The 21,682-nt window shown below is 40.4% G+C and overlaps 1 protein-coding gene across 1 annotated transcript in view; it reads left to right on the top strand.

Annotated features, from left to right (window-relative positions):
- PDE1C (phosphodiesterase 1C) overlaps nucleotides 1–16,774 on the top strand; it is a 509,951-nt gene extending 493,177 nt beyond the window's left edge. Inside the window, 4 exon segments of the mRNA XM_032235871.1 lie at nucleotides 15,120–15,240; nucleotides 16,396–16,499; nucleotides 16,502–16,570; nucleotides 16,767–16,774. Coding sequence (XP_032091762.1) covers nucleotides 15,120–15,240; nucleotides 16,396–16,499; nucleotides 16,502–16,570; nucleotides 16,767–16,774 — 302 coding nt within the window.
- The last annotated feature ends 4,908 nt before the right edge of the window (nucleotides 16,775–21,682 follow it).

Raw genomic sequence — 21,682 nt, 5'->3', positions numbered from 1 at the left:
CAGGCTCCTTCCAGTCTCGTAAAAGTAAATAGAAAGCCGAAACAAGACCGGCAGGGTCGCCACAAGCCATTGAGGTGATACAGGAGGGGCCCCCTGGGGGGGCCGTAATGGCAACAACGAAGCCTGCCGATCGATCCCCTTTGGCAGCATCCGGGCCAGCTACCCCCTCCCTGGCACAATAGTCCCCTGTTCAGTCCAGTCCAGAGTGGCTCTGCTGGGTCTCCCAACCAGAAAATAAAGTTGCAAGGCGCCGGCCTCGTTAACACTGCCGGAAGCGGTGTCGCCAGCATGAAATCGCCATCTTCGCTGCTCGGCCAAAGAAATGAGCGAAAACACTGCATAGGCTGGGAGCCAGCCGAGAACGGCGACTCACCCAGCTGATCACCTGCCCAAGTCCCCTGGGTCATACTCTACCATTGGGGCTCCTTTCCGGAAGACTCGTAGCTTGAAACCGGTGGTGTTTCAGCATTCCTTCTGCCTGTCTCGCCGGAGCGAAAGCGACTGACCGTTCCGCAGCTCGCACATTTTACAACCAAGTGTCCCAGGGAAACCAAGTGTCCCAGGGGAAAACGAATGTCTCGTGTTGAATCGGCCCTTCTTTCTCCGCGCTCGCTGTTGTCGCCCTGTTGATGACGTCAGCGACGCGGTTTAATCGGGCGCGGCTTAGTCGAGCGCGGTTTTGTCATGCCACAATATCCCACATAGCTACCACAAACATCCCTCCAGAGATGTTGGGACCTTCAGTCTCCCGGTGACAGGAACCACTTCTGAAGTTGTAAAACTCAGTTGTTTCAGATGTAGCTAATGATTTAACTCTGAGGCTTCCTTCCTCCCAATTGAATGGCAGTATCACTTTTAGGGATCTGACACAGTGCCTGTTCATAATATTTCTGATATTTTTAAATGTTTAGTTGACTGAGGTTCATGTGTTAATGAATAAAGTTAACAACAACAACAACAATAATAATAATATAATAATAATAATAATAATAATAATAATAATATAAAAACTGTGCTACTCAGAACATCTTATATTTAAGAAGGTACTTGGTTGATACCTAGGATGCTGGCAGCAAACTGTATCAACCATTAGCACCAGTCACTAATATTTTGTAATGCATTTTTGAATGTTCAGCTGGCTGAGTTTCATGTTTAATGAATAAAGTATATAATAATAATAAATTTATCAGACTTGAACATTCTAACTCTACAAAAAAACCACCCTTCTTGGAACTACTTATCCTCCGACGTTACCTTAACAGTTCCTAGTTCCTTGGTTAGGACCTTGAGCTGTTGAGCTACCAACCAGCCCCAAAGGCTGTGAATCTCACCAAAGATTAACATAATAACAATAAACAACAACAACCATACTAATGTTGACCGATTATATCTACCAAGAGCAGAGGATGGTGAGGACTCCTACAAGGTAAAACAGACTGTGGAAGAAGAAAATCACAGTTTTGAATGATTACATCAAGAAAAGTGAAGAACAAATATTAAGGAAGTAAATAAAGGAGGCCTTTTAAAGACAACTGTCAGGACTGCTTCCGTCAGTAACCAAGAAAGAAACGCTCAACTCCATTTTGCAGAATTAAGAGTACTTTTACTGTTATGAGTAGATAGTAGCTAGGCAAAGCAAGATCTGAGGCAAAAGTGTGCATAATCATAGATATCAATATATGACCAACCCCCTCCCCTTGGTAACCCCATCACATAGTCCAATCAATGCACCCCGCAGGTGTCATGTGGGAGACATCTTCAAAAATCATCATCAGGTTGGTATGCCGGACAGTTGGCCTAGGCGGCAACTCCTCTATCAGCAGCATGCGCAGTAGATGGCAAGAACAACTCCCATTTCACAGTCACTCCAGCACTGATGCTCCCCACCCAATACCATGCCCCCCTCCCCATTTCAATGGCAGCCGAAAGCAAGCAGCCAAACAGAAACTGACATCCGGCCCTCTGTCAGGAAAGGAAATCATGAAAAGAACAAGAACAAACACACAAACAATATAAACAGGAACAAGGAAAAGGTGGAAATGTCCAAACCAATTCGGGTCATGGCTTGTCGGGGTAGGTAGAGTAGAATTTTCGTAAAAGTCGAGGAGCCCTCACATGGGACCTATCGACCCATTCAGCATGAGAGGGAAAATATTTCCAGGATATCAGATACTGAATCTGATTTCTATGTTTCCGAGAGTCCAAAAGATCCTTAATCTCAAAATGTTGCTCTCCCTCAATGAGAAGAGGAGCAGGTGGTGCAGGTAGAGGAACCCGCAGAGAGGAAGTGTGTTCTGGCTTCAAAAGGTTTGACAGAAACACTGGGTAAACACGGTTAAGGTATTTAGGCAGTTCCAGTCGCACCGACACAGGGTTAATAATCTTTACAATAGGAAACGGACCGACGTACTTAAGGACCCAGTTTCTTAGACTTCTGGGTGGTTTTGGAGACAACTTGGTAGACAAAAACACTATCTCCAACCTTGTATTCTCTTTGTTTAGTTCTCTTCTTGTCAGGCCTGTCCTTGTGTGCTCGATGAGCAGCATCCATGCCCTGTATGCCAAAGACCAGATTTGCGGAGCTGGTCACTCCAGTCAGAGAGGGACAGAACTTGAGGCTTTTCTCGTTTGCACCTCCAGAATAGGCACAAAATCATGTTCAAACTCTACTTTAAACAGGGTAAACTCCATGCTGCTGTACACTAGTTGTTGTAGGCCACTTCAGCATGAGGTAACAACTCAACCCAATTATCTTGCTGATAATTAATGAACATCAAAGGTACTGTTCCAAAACAGAATTAGTCCCTTCACAAGCTCCGTTAGTTTGAGGATGAATGGGTGGAGCTTAACCCCTGGGTGAGCCAATCAACTTCAAAAACTCCTTCCAAAATAAGGAGGTGAACTGGACCCCTCTATCAGAGATAATGTGGTCCGGTAGATGATATACATGCATAATCAACAATTTAGCCAGGATTTAGATGATGGGATTTGGAATAAGGAACAAAATGAACCTGTTTGGAAAACAAATCCGTACGACCCAAATCACAGTGTTCCCTTGTTAGCTTCCAAGAGGTGTTACCGTATATACTCGAGTATAGGCGGACCCGCATATAAGCCGAGGCACCTAATTTTACCACAAAAAACTGGAAAAGTTATGACTCGAGTATAAGCCTAGGGTGGGAAATGCAGCAGCTACCGATAAATTTCAAAAATAAAATAGATACCAATAATGCCATTGCCCATTGAATAACATATACAGCCTGCCTGTGCCCATTAAATACAGTAGCCATTGTAAAAATTTGCTCTGCATAACAAATTATTATCACACAATACTGGTGTATTCAATGAAATACTTCACTCACCTCATGATGCTGATGTCCCGCTGTGATGATGATGTCCCGCCTCCTATGACACACGGCACAGTGATTCCTATCATTGGCTCACTGTACCAGAGGAGGTGGGACATCGCTATGTGGCTGCTTGCCATAACAAGGAAGGAGTGGGACATCGTTGCAGAGCGGCAGGAGGGGGAGGAAGGGGAATCGTAAGATAGCCCTGCATTACATTAGAACGTGAGGAGGGGGGATGGTGCGGTGCACGCTGCGCGACAAACTGACACAGAGGGAGGGGAAACTCAGGGGCGCTGGGCCATTCACGAGCGTCACCCAGCAGCATGGCCCCGCCCCTTTTTCTCCTCCATTTCGGGCAAATTTTTCACTGACTCGAGTATAAGCCGAGGCGGCTTTTTTCAGCTCAAAAAGTGGGCTGAAAAACTAGGCTTATACTTGAGTATATACAGTAAGCGCAAGGTTGCAGTTTCCCATCAGCATTAGTCTGTAGTAATACTGCCCCTACTGCAACATCACTAGCATCTGCCTGGACCACAAATGGCAAATCTGGGTGTTTCAAAATTGGTTCAGCTTCAAAGAGTTGCTTTAGTTTTTCAAATGCAGCTTGACACTCCATAGTCCAATTCAGTGGCTTCCCTGGTCTAGGTTTGGCCTCCCCTTTAGATTTTGGGAGGTTGTAATAGGGAGGGCAATGCTGTGAATGAGGGAATAAATTGACAATAAAAATTCGCAAGTCCCAAAAAACTTTGCAATTGTTTGCGGGTGCGGTGCGGGGGGGGGGCACCCATTCAGTGACAGCTTGGACCTTTGCAGGTCCATCTCGATGCCCTCATGGGAGATGCGATACCCAAGGTAGTCAATTTTCTCTTGATGAAATTCACACTTAGACAGTTTTGCATACAATTCCGCTGCCCAGAGCTTTTTTAGCACTGAGCGGACCAGTTTCATGTGTCTTCACATGTTTCCGTGTAAATAAGGATGTCATCAAGATAGACCATCATGCCTTTGTAGAGGTGGTCATGCAAAACCTCATTAATCAGTTGCATGAAAACAGCTGGTGCCCCTGCAGGCCAATGGGAGTACCCGGAATTGAAAACAATCAAGAGGGCAGTTGAAAGCAGTTTTCCATTCATCTCCCTCCTTAATTCTGACTCTGTAATAGGCCTCTAGTAGGTCTAATTTTGTGAAAATCTTTCCTTTACCAATTGAGCCAGCATATCTTTCATTAATGGTAATGGGTAGATTCTGAACCACATTAAGGTTCTTATAGTTGACACATAGACAAAAGGAGCCATCTTTCTTTTCTCTGAACAAAACTTGGGGTCTAGCAGGCTCAATGAATCCCCTTTGCAATTTTTTGTCAATAAACTTCCTTAACTCATCCATTCATTGGGGGGGGGGGGTGTCATTGAATAAATCTGAGGTTTCGAAAGTTTTACTCCGGAAGAATATCAATGCTGCAATCAGTGGCATGGTGTGAGGGTAATTTATCAGATGATTTTCACTGAAAACATCTTTTGGTCCCAATATTCTTTGGGATTTTCTCTCCCCCTCATTTTTTTCTTGCCCCCTGGCTGCTAGGTTGGGGCCAGCACTACTCTGTTTGGGAGCCCCCTCTCCTTCAGAGAGTGTAGCAGATCGGATGCGTATCCACCCTTTCCTCTAATTGATGTGTGGATTCCATTTACATACCCAGGGAAAGCCTATATAGAGGGGTCCATCCCTGGAGCTACAATAAAACTTATTGACTCTTGGTGAGTTCCCATCCACATGTCTATTGGCTCAATCACAAAATGGGCTGGGCTCCCTCCAGCTATTGAGCCGTCCAACTGGCAAAAAGCAACTGGGACTTTCAAAGTTTTTAGTCTTAGGCCCAAATTTTCCACTACTTCGGGGCTAACGATGCAATGTGTGCAACCCGAATCTAAAAGAGCCAGCTTTTCTCTTGCGCTCCAGTAGAGGGCACTTTAAGTTCCACTGGGATGACCATGGGGCCCAATCATGAACTTACTATACAATCGTCATCAGATTCGGTTTCACTTTCCTCCGATGAGGAGGGTGATCCTCTTCCCCTGGGGCAGGGTGGATTTGCAGACTAGCTTCCAATGCCTTCATGGCGGTCTCCCTCCTCCTCCTAGGGGGTTTCTCTGGCCTCCTCCCCCCTAATAGAGGGCCTTGGGCTCATCTTGGCGCGGCAGTTTGCTGCTTGGTGTCCCTCCTTCCCACTAGGAAGAGATGAGCAACCTGGGTTGCTTGCAGACCCACTTTCTCTCTTTTTGGAGCTTCTTGGGGGGGGGAACCTTCTCTCTCTCACTATCTTCGATATAATTGTCATGGGCTAAATCAATCTCCATCTCCACAGCCAGTTCACAGCAGAGCTGCAATTTGTGGGGGGAGCCCCCTGTTTACACAGTTCCTGTTTCCCTGGGTAAGGGTTTTAAATTCAGCTCTTCTTTTCACTCTGTGAGTGAATCATCAAAGCATTTACTCAGAGCAGCCATAAATCTTTTATAGTCTCTCAGTAGGGGGGTCAGCATTATGCAGGGCCTCCTTCCAAACAGCTGCCTTATTCTCCAATGCCATTGTAATTTTTCTTACCTTGGCCTCTTCAATTGGAAGATCATCTCCAAACAGTTGCATGTAATACCACAGTTGCCCAAGGTAAACCATAAAATCTTGGATTCTCCCCAGATTTCACACCAGAGGGGAGGTTTTAGCCATCCGGTATCTGGGGGGGGGCTCCTCCTTTAGAATGTTTCTGGCTGTTGTTGGTGGGGTCCGTGGCTGAGTCATCTTGATCAGATCCATCTTCAGCCACCCTCTGGCTTCTCTCAGGCAGAGCAAACCCTCTACAGACCTTTCTTCCATTTCATGGAGTTCTGCTTCTCTTCCAGGGTCATGACAGGAATTTTGCCTCTCCCAAGCCTCTTTAAATAGCTTCATAGCCTGGGACCATCATCTCCTCATCTTCCCCTGGTCCCTGCCTTGTTGGGACATTTTCCAGGGGGTTTAGGATTTGGTTGCACTCGGAAGGTATTAGCTCTGGGATGAGTGCGAGACTGAGATCTTGCTTAATGTCAGGGCTGCTTCCATCAGTAACCAGAAAGAAACCACTCAACTCCATTTTGCAGAATTAAGAGTACTTTTACTAGTTATGAGTAGATAGTAGCTAGGCAAAGCAGATCTGAGGCAAAAGTGTGCATAATCATAGATATCAAATATATGACCCAACCCCTCCCCTTGTACCCCATCACATAGTCCAATCAATGCACCACCGCAGGTGTCATGTGGGAGACATCTTCAAAATCATCATCAGGTTGGTATGCCGGCAGTTTGGCCTACGGCGGCAACTCCTCTATCAGCAGCAGGCACAGTAGATGGCACGAACAACTCCCATTCACAGTCACTCCAGCACTGATGCTCCCCCACCCAAATACCATGCCCCCCTCCCCATTTCAATGGCAGCCGAAAGCAAGCAGCCAAACAGAGGCTGACAACAACTAAGTCAAAAGCTGAGTAAGAAAGAAGTAATTGAGAGCGAGCTGAAAATTGGAAAAACAAAGCTATGTATAGCCAATACATGAAAAGTATGAAGGCAAAGCTGATCAAAAGCTAACTTGGAACTGGTTAAGATCAGGAGTACTGAAAAAGAAAGAGAAGGTTTTTTTGGCAGCTCAAGAACAAGCCTTAGCCACAAATTGCATGAAGGCAAAAATTCAACATGTTACCACCAACAGCAAATGTCACCTCTGTAATGAGAAAGATGAGACAGTCACCACTGGGTGCAGCAAATTTCACAAACTGATACCTACAATGCCATGACCACATTGCTAAGATTATTCACTGGAAATTGTGCCAAAAGTTTGGATTTGAGTACAGCAAAAACCACTGGGAACATCAGTTTGAGAAGAATTTAGAGAATGAGAAAGTCAAGATCTTGTGGGACTTCAGAATCCAGACTGGCAGGCAGTTGGCCTACAACACACCTGACATAACAATAATTGAAAAGAAAAAAGTATGGTTCATTGACATTGCAATACCTGGTGATGCATGAATTGAAGATAAACAGCAAGCAAAAATCCAAAATACTGGGACTTGCAAATTGAAGTTGAGCAACTATGGAAAAAGAAATGTGTTGTTCCGATTGTAACTGAAGCCCTTGGAGCAATACCCAAAGGGCTACCTCACTATTTGGAAATTTTAAGTTATTAGACTTGAACATTCTGATTCTACAAAAAACCCCTACTTGGAACAGCTTACATCCTCCGATGTTATCTTAACAGTTCCTAGGTCCTTGGTTAGGACTTGAGCTGTTGAGCTACCAACTAGCCCCAAAGGCTGTGAATCTCACCAAAGATTAACATAATAATAATATAATAATAATAATAATAATAATAACAACAACAACAACAACAACAACACAACAACTCTGCTGTTGCCGGTCCCAAGCCCGGATGAGAAAGGAGGAGGGTTGGGGTCAGGTTGGCAATGGCCCCATAAAAAAACCCCGCCAACCCATACAATAGGTGAAAGAAATGAATAAAATTTTACACCGCATCGGTCGTCGCGCAGGTTAACAGGGCCACGGCGGATGTTGGAGTCCCTGGACATCCGTTGACAAGTGGGCTACAAGTGGACCAGCCAACAAAATGACAAAAATATAGTGCAGATGAAAACCGTGCCATAATGGCCTGTTACTACAATTCAGAGCCAGAAAAAAGAGGTTATTAAAGCGAATGTATGAATTATGGAAAGAACATATCCATATTCAAATGTTAGTGTAACACGACTAGCAGATCAAAGGCGATTATTATACAGAATAAAGTGTTTAGTGAAGTTGAACTTGAGGAAATTCAGGCAAATTGCAAAACCCAAAAAAAACAATATCACAAGCGGAAATAACTGATATTCAAGACAACTAAAGACATTATAGTAGAACTCCCAGAAGAAGCTCTCAGGGAGGAAATAACACCACCACCACTAGAACCAGTTATCACTGAACCAACTGATGAACTAACTCAAAAACAAAAGAATTGAAGGATAAGATCATGGAGCATTTTCTGCTTAATGAGGAAAGGCAATGTTTACCATCACCAAAACTGTGCCTAAGAAAATTTTGGCCCCTATCATGAAAATGGTTAATGCAGTGTTTTCAACAATTGAATTGAGATCCATCTTGGAAACAAACCAGTTAATGTACAGCGCAGCTGTAATAGTCACTAATGAACTAGGCATTAAAATCAAAATACCTAGTCACACAATAGAAAAAGCATCAAAGCCAAAGTGGAAAATCCGATTAGAACAAAAAGTCAAAAAATTAAAGGGCAGATGCTAGTACACTTAAAGAACATGCAGGAGCAACGGCTTTAAAAACAACAAAACCATAGATCGGCTAATCAGAAGATATAGATTGGATACAAGAACATCAATGAAGCTGTAGAGATTGTAAAACATCAGATAACAGCAACAGCTAGAAAAATTGAAAGATATGAGGCACGAATCATCCAATATAAACAAAATCAAGCAATTTCAATCAGACCAACGGCGTTTTTTATCAAAGTCTTAATGTGAATAGTGCACCCAAAAGTGAAAAAACCAGAAAGGCAGGCCACAGTTGAATTCTGGAAAGAATTGTGGGAAAATGCAAAGGACTACAATAAGGAGGCAAAGTGGATTCATGACTTTGAGAAAAAGCATTGGCAACAAACAAAGCAAGTATTAGAAATAACAACTGAGATGGTCAAAACTCGACTAAAAAAGGTAAAGAATTGGGCATCACCTGGAAAGGACCAATTACATGGTTTCTGGCTCAAATATCTGACCAGTTTACATGCAATATTGGCCAGGCAACTGAATGAAATTTTACAAAAGGGCCAAATTGATGAATGGTTGACAACTGGAAAAACAATACTTGATTCAGAAAGATGCAACTAAAGGAACAACACCTGAAAACTACAGACCAATAACATGCTTGCCAACAATCTTCAAATTACTCACAGGCATTATTGCAGATAACATGATGGATTATTTGGAAACAAACAACATCTTGCCAGTAGAGCAAAAGGCAACAAAAGAAGGAGCAGGGGCACAAAGATCAGCTCCTAATTGATAAAATGATGTTAGAAAATTGTAAGAACAAAAAAATGAACTTGAATATGGTCTGGATTGATTACAAAAAGGTATTTGACTCACTGCCACATAGTTAGATCATAAAATGCTTAGAACAACTCGCATTAGCAAAAATATTACATCCTTTACTGAAAAGGCGATGAAACAATGGAAAACTGAGTTGGCAGTAGGAAATGAGATCTATGGAATGGTTAATATCAAGCGAGGAATTTTCCAGGGTGATTCACTTTCACCTCTTCTCTTCATCATCTCACTGATCCCACTATCAGTAATCTTAAAAAAAAATGAAATTAGGCTACCAAACAGCCAAAGAAGCTGAAAAAAATTTGCTTTTACTATATATGGATGATTTGAAACTCTTGGAAAGTCAGAAATAGAAATCCAATCATTGACAAACAAAGTCCGAGTATTCAGCACACGATATTTCAATGCAGTTTGGCATTGGAAAATGTGCCACTGTATCCATAAAAGGGGCAAAATCACTGCATGTGAGGGAATTGAAGGCCCAATGGCCAACTAATTAAATGCAACGAAAATGAAGCCTACAAATACTTAGGCATTCTGCAGTTGGATAACCTCAAGCATGGAGAAAGTAAAAACTATTGTCAAGCGAGAGTACACCAACAGAGTTAGGAAAATTTTGAAATCTAAATTGAATGGTGGAAATACAATCAAGACCATAAATACCTGGGCAATACCAGTTATAAGATACACAGCTGGTATAGGTTAACTGGACACAAGCTGATTTGGACATTTTGGACCGAAAAACCAGGAAACTAATGACAATGCACTATAGTTACATCCACGTGGTGATACTGATAGACTGTACCTGCCCCGAAAATCAGGTGGCAGAGAATTATTACAAGTGAAGCAAACAGTTGAAGAAGAAAACATGCACTGGCTGATTATTTAAAAGAAAGTCAAGAACATCTATTAATTGAAGTAAAGAACAAAAAACTACTGAAGGTCCAACAGACGAAACAAGAATACAGAAAACGTGATAAAATCAAGAATGGAGAGTTGGCAGAACAAAGCACTGCACAGCCAATTTCTGGAAAAAATAAAAGATAAAGTGGACAGTGAACAAACTTGGTTATGGTTAACAACAGGTACATTAAAGAAAGAAACAGAGTCCTAATCCTGGCTGCGCAAGAACAAGCTATCCGCACAAATGCCGATTAAGGCCAAAATCGAAAAAATCCTCTGATGATGCCAAATGCAGACTTTGCAAAGAAAGCTGATGAAACTGTTGATCACATACTCAGCTGCTGTACAAAAAATTGCGCAGACTGATTATAAATTGCGGCACAATTCAGTAGCACAAATCATCCATTGGAATTTGTGCAAAAATTATAATATTAAAACAGCAACAAACTGGTAGGAACATCAGCCTGAAAAAGTCACCGAAAATCAGATGGTCAAGATCTTGTGGGATTTTCGCATAAAACAGACAAAATACTGGCGCATAATACACCAGACATCACACTGGTTGAGAAAAATAAGGTCACAATCATAGACATCGCAATACCAGGTGATAGCAGGGTCGCCGAGAAGGAACATGAAAAAATCTCAAAATACCAGGACTTAAAAATCAAAATTCAACGATTATGACACAAATCAGCAGTGGTAATTCCAGTGGTAATTGGCACGCTGGGTGCTATTCCAAAAGCACTGGAATTACATTTAAAACAGTTAAAAATTGACAAAATCACCATCAGTCAAATGCAAAAAGCCGCACTGCTTGGATCTGCATGCATATTACCAAAATACGTTACGACGTTCTAGGCCCCCGGGTGAGGCCCGACTAGTAACCAATGCCAAATCCGGCGAAACAACTGGCCGCTGTGATACAATTGTATAATAATAATAATAATAATAATAATAATATAATAATAATAATAACAACAACACAACAACAACAACAACAACAACAACAAACATCTTGAATGGAAAAGCAGAGTCAACGCAACAGGAATATTAGGAGGGTCCGCAAAATATTAAAATCAAAGCTGAATGCTGGAAACATAATTAAAGCCATTAATACATGGGCAGTTCCAGTGATATGTTACTCAGCTGGAATCTTCAACTGGACTTTGGCTGAACTGGAAAACTTGGACTGGAAAACACGAAAATTTTTGAATATGTACCACGCTTTACATCCATGAAGTGACACCGACAGGTTGTACCTGCCAAGAAAAACAGGGGGCAGGGGTTTATTGCAAATCCATCAAACTGTAAAAGAAGAAAAACAAAGTTTGAATGATTATGTGAACCAAAGTACAGAAAAATTGCAGCAGGCTGTGAAAATGGAGAACAGCATAAAAACAACAGAAACAAAGGCAGAATATAAGGAAAAATAGATTAAATAGATGGAAAGCCAAAGCTTTGAATGGACAGCACTTGAAAAACATTGAAGGAAAATGTAATGACAACTTGACATGGACATGCTTGTAAGATGGGAAGTATCAAGAAAAAAATGGAAGGTTTAATACTGGCTGCTCAAGAACAAGGACTAATGCCATAAAAGTGAAGATACAAAAATCCACTGTCAACCCAAACTGCCAACTTTGCAATAACAATATGTGAATGCAGCAAAATCGCACAAACTGATTACAAACTAAAAGTATGATTTACCTGTATCCAGAAAGTTATGGGAACATAAAGTGGAAAAAGTTATCAAAAATGAGAAGGTGAAGTTCTTGTGGACTTTCGAATACAAACGGATCATCATTTGGAGCACAACATGCCAGATCACAGTTGTAGAGGGCCGAAGTGTACATTTATTGATATCGCTGTTTCTGGAGATGCCAGAGTCGAAGAAAAAGAACTAGAAAAAATAATAAAATATTGCCACCTGGCCATCGAAACTACACAGCTATGGATGAAGCATGTAATAGTGATACTCACTATCATTGGGGTACTTGGCACCATGTCCAAGAATTTTACAAGATACATCAACAAATTGCAGCTTCCTGAAATAACACAACTCCAAAAACTGTGCTACTCAGAACATCTTATATTTTAAGAAGGTACTTGGTTGATACCTAGGATGCTGGCAGCAAACCGTATCAACCATTAGCACCAGTCAATGGTATTTGTAATGCATTTTTGAACGTTCAGTTGGCTGAGTTTCATGTTTAATGAATAAACTATATATAATAATAATACCACCAACACAAAACAAGCCTATTTCCATTTTTGCAAGTTGAACTATTTACAATGCTTTATTCGGCCATTTAAGGATTTTTCATATAGTAGGAAATAGCATGTAGTATCAGTGACAATTTTACCATGTTGTTGTAAGTATTGCAGGGGTGGGTTTCAGTCGGTACACACCAGTACAGGCATACCAGATAGTGAAATTTAGCATTCCTTCCGGTACCTGATCTTCCGGGGAGGGCGTATCCTCTGGCCTGCCCCACTGCTTGCTCCCTCTGCCTGTCTGCCCAATCTCTACTCACTCGCCCTTCCTGTCCACACTAGGCATGTCCCGGCCACCCACTTCCTTTGTTGGAGTGGAAGATTGGGAGAAGCCCATGTGGCGTGTGCTCCCTTTCTGACAGCCGCCTCATTTCCAATGGAGGGGAGGGAATCCATGCATTTTTCCTCCCTCTGCATGGATTCACCCACCATTGGAAATGAGGCAGCTGTCAAAGAGAACAGAGCAGCACATGCCATATGGGCTTGCCCAACAGCCGAAGAAGGAACAGGAGGCAAGGATTCAGCTGTTGGACAAGCCCACGTGGAGTTCGCTCCCTTCTTTTACAGTCACCTCATTTCCAATGGAGGGGGGAATCCATGTGTTTTCCCTCCCTCTGCAAGGAATTCCCCCTCCATTGGAAACAGGGCGGCTATCAAAGACAATGGAGCAGCACACATCCTGTGGGCTTGTCCAACAGCCGAATCCTCACCTCCAGTTCTTTCTTTGGCTATCAGACAAGCCACATGGCGGGCTGCTCCCTTATTTTTGAAATCCACCTGGTTTCCAATGGAGGGGGGAAATGAGGTGGCTGTCAAAGAAAAGGGTGGAAGGACAGGCTGCAGGAAAATCCACCCCCTTCTCCTGCTGATCGTTCTGTACATGGGATCATAGCACCAGAAACACATCCCCAAAAGAATCAATCCAAAGCCTTCAGCCTTGCAATCCGGGAGGGGCGTCTGTGCTACAATCCCAAAGAAATAATTTCTTCTTTAGGGGTCAGTAGAGGATCAGCTGCGCAGCCCTGCAGAGTTGCATGTGGATCCCATCTCCCTTGGGCTTTTCCTTCAGCTGGCAGGAGGAGGAGAGAGAAGCTGCTTCGGTTTCTCTTCCAGAAAAGGCACTCTTTTGGTCAGGAAGGGCTTAGCTGCAGACTTGGAACCGTGTGGTCTTTTCAAGTGTGTAAGCTGGGCAGAAGGAACGGCCCTTCCCCAAACCCAGACAGCACTACTCTCACCTCCCGGTGTTCAAGCTGCAGCAAGTGAAGTGCCATGGGCAGCAGGAAAAACGAGGCTTCTTTTGCCAGCCTTCCAGCTGGCAAAACAGAAATTTTTGCCAACTGGAAGGTATGTGTGTGTGTGAGGGGGGAGCAAGAAAGAAAGAGTAAGAGAGAAAGGAAGGAGAGAGAGAGAGAAAGAGAGAGAAAAAAAAGAAAGAGAAAAATGAAGTTGGAAAAAGAGACACAAGAAGAAGGAAAGAGGAAAGAAAGAAGGAAAGAAAGTGGGGAGAAGAGACACAAGAAAGAAAGAAGGAAAAAAAGTAAGAGGAGAGAAAAGAAGGAAGAAAAGAAAGAAAGAGGGAGAGAGAGACACAAGAAAGAAAGAATGGAAGAAGAAAGGAGGAAAGAGGAAGAGAAAGGAAGGAAGGAAAGAAAGGGAGAGAGACACAAGAAAGAAAGAAGGAAGGAAGAAGAAAAATGAAGGAAAGAAAGAAAGAAAGAAAGAAAGAAAGAAAGAAAGAAAGAAAAAAAGAAAGAAAGTGGGAGCACACACATACACAAGATAGAAGGAAGAAACAAAGAAAGAAAATGGGGGAGAGACAGAGAAAGAAGGAAGAAAGAAGGAAAGAAAGAGGAAGAGAAAGGAATGAATGAATGAAAGAGAGAGAGAGAGACACACACAAGAAAGAAGGAAGGAAGGAAGGAAGGAAGGAAGGAAGTGGGGAAGAGAGACACAAGAAAGAAGGAAAGAAAGAGGAAGAGAAAGGAATGAATGAATGAAAGAGAGAGGGAGAAAGAGACACAAGAAAGAAAGGAAAAAAGAAAGAAAGAAAAGAAAGAAAGAGGAGAAGAGAGGAGAGAGAGAGAAAAAAGAAAGAAAGAAGGAAGGAAGGAAGGAAGGAAAAAGAGAAGAAAGAAAGAAAAGAAAGAAAGAAAAGAAAGAAAGAAGGAAAAAGAAAGAGAACTTATGATCACAATTGAGCCCAAACTTTTGGTTGCTAAGCAAGAGCATTGTTAAATGAATTTCACCACATTTTACAAGTTGTTCACTCCCACCCGCTTACATGACTGCCAAGGGAAACCCACAAAATAGGCTACACCTACAGAATAGATTCGAAAAAAAATTAAAACCACTTCTGAAGTATTGGTATGTTTATCTTGTAGGAAGCATGATATTAAGTAGCTGATTTTCTTGCATTTGTTCTGTTCTGTGCTTTCCCAGGCTTTATTGATTTTATTGTGGAACCTACTTTCACTGTGCTGACAGATATGAGTGAGAAGATTGTAACACCTCTCATCGAGGAAGCCTCTAACTCTGGTATGACGGGATTTAGGAGATCCAGGTCAGTTATCATATATTTATAGTAGAAACTTCTACTTTAAGGTGTGTGTTTTGTTTGTGTTTGTACGTTTGTGTAATTTTTTTATTTTTCTGAGGTAAAAAAAGAGTGTTTAAGTCATATGTGATATAATGATCAAGAATATCCAAGTTGACCAGGCTAAAAAGACCATTGCAAGAATAATATTTGGAAGAAGATAAATATCCTGAAATATCCTGGAATAATCCTTTGGGATTATTTTCTGGACCAAACATATTTTATCTGCTCTTGATATTGAACCTTATTCCAAATAATATAATTGTAATATAACACAGATATATTTAGAATAGTATCTAATTTATATGACAGTAAATCTACAGGGCTTTCAGCCCTCTCTAAGCAGTTTACAGAGTCAGCATATTGCCCCTACAGTCTGGGTCCTCATTTTACCCACCTCAGAAGGATGGAAGGCTGAGTCAACCCTGAGCCTGTGAGATTTGAACTGCAGAACTGCAGATAACAGTCAGCTGAAGTGGCTGCAGTACAGCACTCTAACCACTGTGCCACCTTGGCTCTTGCTATTTTTAATAATAAATTAAAATCAGAGCAAATCAGAATATGCAGTGTTTGGATTGCCTTATCATCAACTCCATGCCTCTATGATCCCATTGTCAGCTAATTTCTAGTTCAGGTCATTCAACTAAAAATTGGATAGCAATAGCAATAACAATAGCAGATAGACTTATATACCACTTCATAGGGCTTTCAGCCTGCTCTAAGCAGTTTACAGAGTCAGCATATTGGATAGAGCTGGCAACAGACTGTTTTTCTGCTGTTTTTCCATTGGTGGGAACTTCTGTCCTTTCCCCTGTGTTTTTCTCCCTCTTCACAGAGGTTCCATTGCAATGACATCATGCTGAGCAGCTATTATTTCACCATGTGGTTGTTTAGTTAGTAAAACAGTTCGTAAACAGAAGAGTGGATGTGAGAAGGGTTTAAAAGTATTTCTCATGATTTGGGGAGTGAAAAGTATAGTAAAGTAGGAGGGTTCCATCTTTTTTTAAAAATGGCAAGGAATATTCACATGTATCAAAAAAAAAAGTGAAAGGGAAAAATTGTAATGTGACTTAATATTTCTTAGCAATTAAAATGTCATTAATATTGTATATGCATTCCCAGTCTGAATAGCCTTAGCCCCTCAGAAGTCAAAAGATCAAGTGTCAACAGCACTGGGTCAGAAGGAAGTGCCTCACTCCACTGTTCCATCCTCACTGTGGACTTCAATGTTTTAAAGCCACATGGACAGAAGTAGTGCAACAAAACCGAGAAAAGTGGAAAGCCCAAGCAATCAAAGGTAACAAAAACAGTACTGGAAAATAATTTGCAGCAAAATAATGCATAACATAGACCGACTTGTGACTATGCATGCAGAGGAAAAGTTCCTAAAGATACTTGGAGGTTTCTGGTGAGACATTTGTGTGAACCACAATTAAAAGAATTTCAGAGGGAGCACTACTTGTTCACATCTTTTCCATATCTAATTCTTGCAGTGATATAGGAGAAAGACTAAGGGAAGACTGTCTACTTCGTAATAGATACTCAAGCTAACCCTCTCAATATTAGTGGAAAAGAGTACTGTGAATAATTTTTTCTTTCTATTATGGAAATCAGTTTCCTTGTATATAATATTAATAGAAGGATACTAGGACATATGTAGAATATTGTATATTGGTTTACTTTTGAGTATTTTATTTCCATGAATCAAATCCTTTCTATAAATTAATTTGATTTATTGTCTGTATTTAGTTCAATTCACTGAATTTTTTGAAGTGGATTTATAGGATACACAGGCTGTAATTGGTTTGTTTTCTAGCAATCTGCTCCTGTCTAGGAATTAAGTTGATCATTATAGATACACAATTGTCTTCCAGATAAAATAAAATTTAAATCTATGGATTTCTAATGTATATAGTTATTGTGGGACTTCCAAATGCTTTTCCTTAACATGCTACAAATTAACATGCTGCAAATACATTTGAATAGATATTTTCTGTTCTATTATTGGAAAAACAACCACTCCCATAATTAGGGGGGGGGGGATAGTGCCAAAGGAGTTGGAGGTGGGGGAGAGTCAAGCGACCAGAATTCCTCTGGTTTCAAGGACCCTGATGTCATGTACTGTACATGTGTACATAGGCACATTATTCGTATCTGGAAATTTGTAAGCATAGTGTTAAGGTTTGTAGCCACTTACATGCCACAAGCCTTACATGTCTAAGTTTTATTTTGGTCTCCAGACCACACCCTCCATCACCATACTCTTGATTTTCTGACATCCCTATCAACTTTTAAAGAGTTGACTCTAATAATGAATAGAAAAGGAAAAGTGAAAAAAAGCACATTAGTTACTTTTGGAATACAAATCAGTCGTAAGAACCTATTCAGACTCCTTCATTACTACCATTGTACTGTCAAAATATAGCCTTAAGTATGTATTAACTGAATCACCAAACATAATTAATTATTTGAAACATTATGGGTCCTCTCACTTATAACTACGTGAATCAATTTGATAGCTGCTGAAGACTGTCAATTGCAACGTAGTATTATGAATTGCAATAAATGGCAAAGATCAAAACATTTGATTGGAGTGTCAAAAGCCATACGTCTTAAAGGTGATCACTCCACTTGGACAGCGAAGACACTTGCGGCTGCTCGTGAGGAATCTCTGGAATGGGCACAAAATCCTGTCAGTACACCACACAAAAAGGGGTAAAGCCAGTGGCTGCTGTGCACGGAATTGTTGTACGCCACTTCAGCATGAGGCAACAATTCCACCCAATCATCTTGTTGGTAGTTGATGAAACAACGTAGATATTGCTCCAGCACAGGAATTAATCCTCTCGCAGGCCCCATTAGTTTGAGGGTGGTGGGAGGAGCTTAACCCCTGGGCAGAGCCAATCCACTTCAGGAATTCCTTCCAGAATAGGGAGGTGAACTGAACACCCCTGTCTGAAATGATGCAGTCGGGTACCCCATGTAAGCGATATATGTGAGATGAACATCTTAGCAAGAGATTTAGCGGAAGGGATCTTGGAGCAAGGAATGAAATGAACTTGCTTGGAGAATAAGTCAGTAACAACCCAGATTACTGTGTTTCCTTGACTTTCTGGAAGTTCAACAATGAAATCAATGGAGATCTCCTTCCACGGGGCTGCTGGGTGAGCCACTGCCTGGAGCAAACCCTGGGGCTTACCCAGAGGGTGTTTTGCTGCGGCACAAATGGGACAACTAGCTACATAAGCCTCAATGTCCTTTTTCAGTGAGGGCCACCAAAATTGCCTCTTAATGAGGTGCAGGGTCTTGACGAACCCAAAGTGTCCAGCCATCCGGGAGTCATGAGCCCGTTGGAGTACAATGGTCCTAATGGACACAGGGACGTATAACTTTGCCCCCAATCCAAGCCAATCCATCCTTCATAGTGCATTCATTCATGTGTTGCTGGAACCAGTCATCTTCCGTAAGCGCCTTTTTTAGGTCAGAGAGAAAGTCTTTTGTGATCTCCAATTTAGAAGTTGTTTAATTTCTAGTGACAACAGGAGCAGCCAGGCTTTTTGTGGGAATGACAGGCTGGACAATACTGAGTTTCGAACAGTTGTACTGAGGGAGTCTGGACAAAGCATCAGCCATAAAAAATTTTCCTCCCGGAATGTATTTCAAAGTAAAATTGAATCTATTGAAATGCTGAGCCCAGTGAATCTGTTTGGGAGAAAAGTTTTCTGGGGGTTCTCAGTGCCTCCAATTTTTTTTATATAATTTTTTTATTTTTGTTACATAGACAACATATACACACCACAATAGAAAAGAAAAGCAAAAAAGAAAAAAGAAAAAAAACACACAAAAGAAAAAAAAGAACAAAGCCCATCATCACATACAGTATGTCGTTTGGTTACAGTGTTTTAACATTTATCCTTCTTATACATTCATTGTTTCATTTAATAGATTATAATTTAGTATCGTTTCTTATTCCCCTACCTGTGGCAATCCATCCCAACTACATTTCCCCCCCACACACACCCCGTATCTCTCTGTTATATATTTAATAGACACAACAATAAAATAAAATAAAAAAAAACACAAAAAGAAAAAAAACATCATCACATGCAGCATGTCGTTTGGTTACAAGTGTTTTAACATCCACATCCTCGAATAATATTTACCATCTCAAACTTTCATCTAGTATAACTAGAAACCTCATTTCATTCTACAATATATATTCAGTTAACATTAGTATTATTTTTTTCCAGAAAATATACTTATGTTCATTATTGTCCTTGTATTTCATACCTTCAAACAGAGATCTTATTCCTTCATTTTTCAACAAAACGTCACTGCATATATATACCAGTATTCAATATTCCCTTATTAAAATTGTTTATCAGCAGTGAAATATCATTATAATACTTTCTTAACATTATACAATATATCACCAGACCTTATTTTAGTTTTTCATTGTATCATTGTTAGATTATTTCACAGCATAGTTATGTCATCATTCAACTTCTTCAATTAAAGCATAAGTATATCATTTTCATTTCCAAGGTTTTTTTCCCCCTAGCCACTGATAAAACAAATCCCATATCTTATAAAATTGCTCATCATCTTGTTCTCTAATTTCAAGTGTCAATTGACTCATTTCAGCACAGTCCATTATTTTTCGGATAACTCTTCCTGTTTTGGTATTGTTTCGTTTTTTCCAGTGTTTTGCAAATACAATTCTGGCTGCTGTTAACACATTTACAATTAAATATTTTAAGTCTTTGTTGTAGATTTCTGGTATGATCCCCAATAAAAAGACCTCTGGTTTAAAGTCTATTTGTTGTGTGTCATTTTCTCCAACCACATGTGGATTTTAGTCCAGTATCTTTTAGCTTCAATGCAAGTCCACCACATGTGGTAGTATGAACCAGGTATCTGGTGACATTTTCAACACTTTTCTGATTTATTCTTAAACATTCTTGAAATTCTGGTTGGGGGTAGATGCCACCTGTAAAACATCTTATACAAGTTTTCTCTATATGCAGTAGACATTGTCATTTTATAATTTTGAGACCACAATTTCTGCCAATTCTCTAAGTCAATCCCATACCCTAAAATCCCCCCCCCCAAGCTATCATAGTTTCTTTAACTTGTCTTCTTGCAATTTAAACTCCAATAAATATCCATATAGTTTTTTAAATTACTTTTTCATCAGTACCTGTTAAAATTTTGTCTAACTCAGTCATTTTATTATAAAAACCTTTGGTTTTTCTATCTTCATTATATCTAGATTGTATCTGTACATATGAATACCAGTTCATTTCCATCCCTTCTTGTTTCAACTCTTGAATAGATTTGAGTTCACCCTCTGCATTCAATAATTCAATATATCTAACTGTTTGTTCCTTTTTATATATATTGGATATGAAAATGCTTCAATTGTTGATATCCAGACTGGAATTTTCAAATAGTGTAATCTTTTTACCTTTTCCCAGTTTAATAACAACGCCTCCCTTATATAATGTCTTCTAAAGTAACCATGTGCTTTAGTTCCCTTATACCATAAGAAAGCATGCCAACAATAAGTCATGACCTTCTACATTCAATAATCTAGAGTTTTTTTTAATGATATCCACTCCTTAATCCACATCAAGTTTGTTGCTTGATAGTGTAGCTCCAATCAGGTAGGCCAAATCCTCCTCTAGATCTAGCATCTTGTAGTAATTTAGTTTTATTCAAGCTTTTTTTCCCTTGCCAAATAATTTCAAAACTATTTTATTTAAATCTTGAAAAAAATCCTTACCCAATCTGATTGGGATTGTCCTGGAACAGGTATAGAATTCCAGGTAAAATGTTCATTTTAATTGTAGAAATTCTTCCCCTCATTGATAAGTGCAGATTTCCCCATTTCTCCAAATCAATTGCTATTTGTTGTTTTAGTCTGGTATAGTTGTCCTCCTTAAGAGTGCTACATCTAGGTGGTAGGTATATCCCCAAATATTTAACCTTACTTGCAGTTTGAATCTGCAACGTTTCTGACAGCTCTTCCTTTTGTGTTGCTGGGATATTCTTTGTCATAATCTTTGTTTTGTCTTTGTTTAATTTTCAAGCCTGCTACTTCTCCATATTCCTCTATTCTTTCTAGCAATTTGGGTGCTGTTTCTAATGGATCTTCAAGGATAAAACTAGGTCATCTGCAAACGCTTGTAGCTTATACTTTTCTCTCTTAATTTTCATTCCTTTTATTCTTCTTCTTCTCTGATCTTTCTGTTTAAGACCTCTAATGTTAAGACAAAGAGTAGTGGTGATAATGGCAGCCTTGTCTCGTACCTCTTTTTATTTCAATTGGATCTGTTAATTCTCCATTTACCATTATCTTTGCTGCTTGTTTCTGATATATCATTCATATAGTTTGAGTGAATTTCTT

This window comes from Thamnophis elegans, chromosome Z, assembly GCF_009769535.1.
Source record: "Thamnophis elegans isolate rThaEle1 chromosome Z, rThaEle1.pri, whole genome shotgun sequence".
Classification (NCBI taxonomy): domain Eukaryota; kingdom Metazoa; phylum Chordata; class Lepidosauria; order Squamata; family Colubridae; genus Thamnophis; species Thamnophis elegans.
Note: the sequence above shows the minus strand (reverse complement) of the source record. Positions and strands in the feature narration are given on the sequence as shown.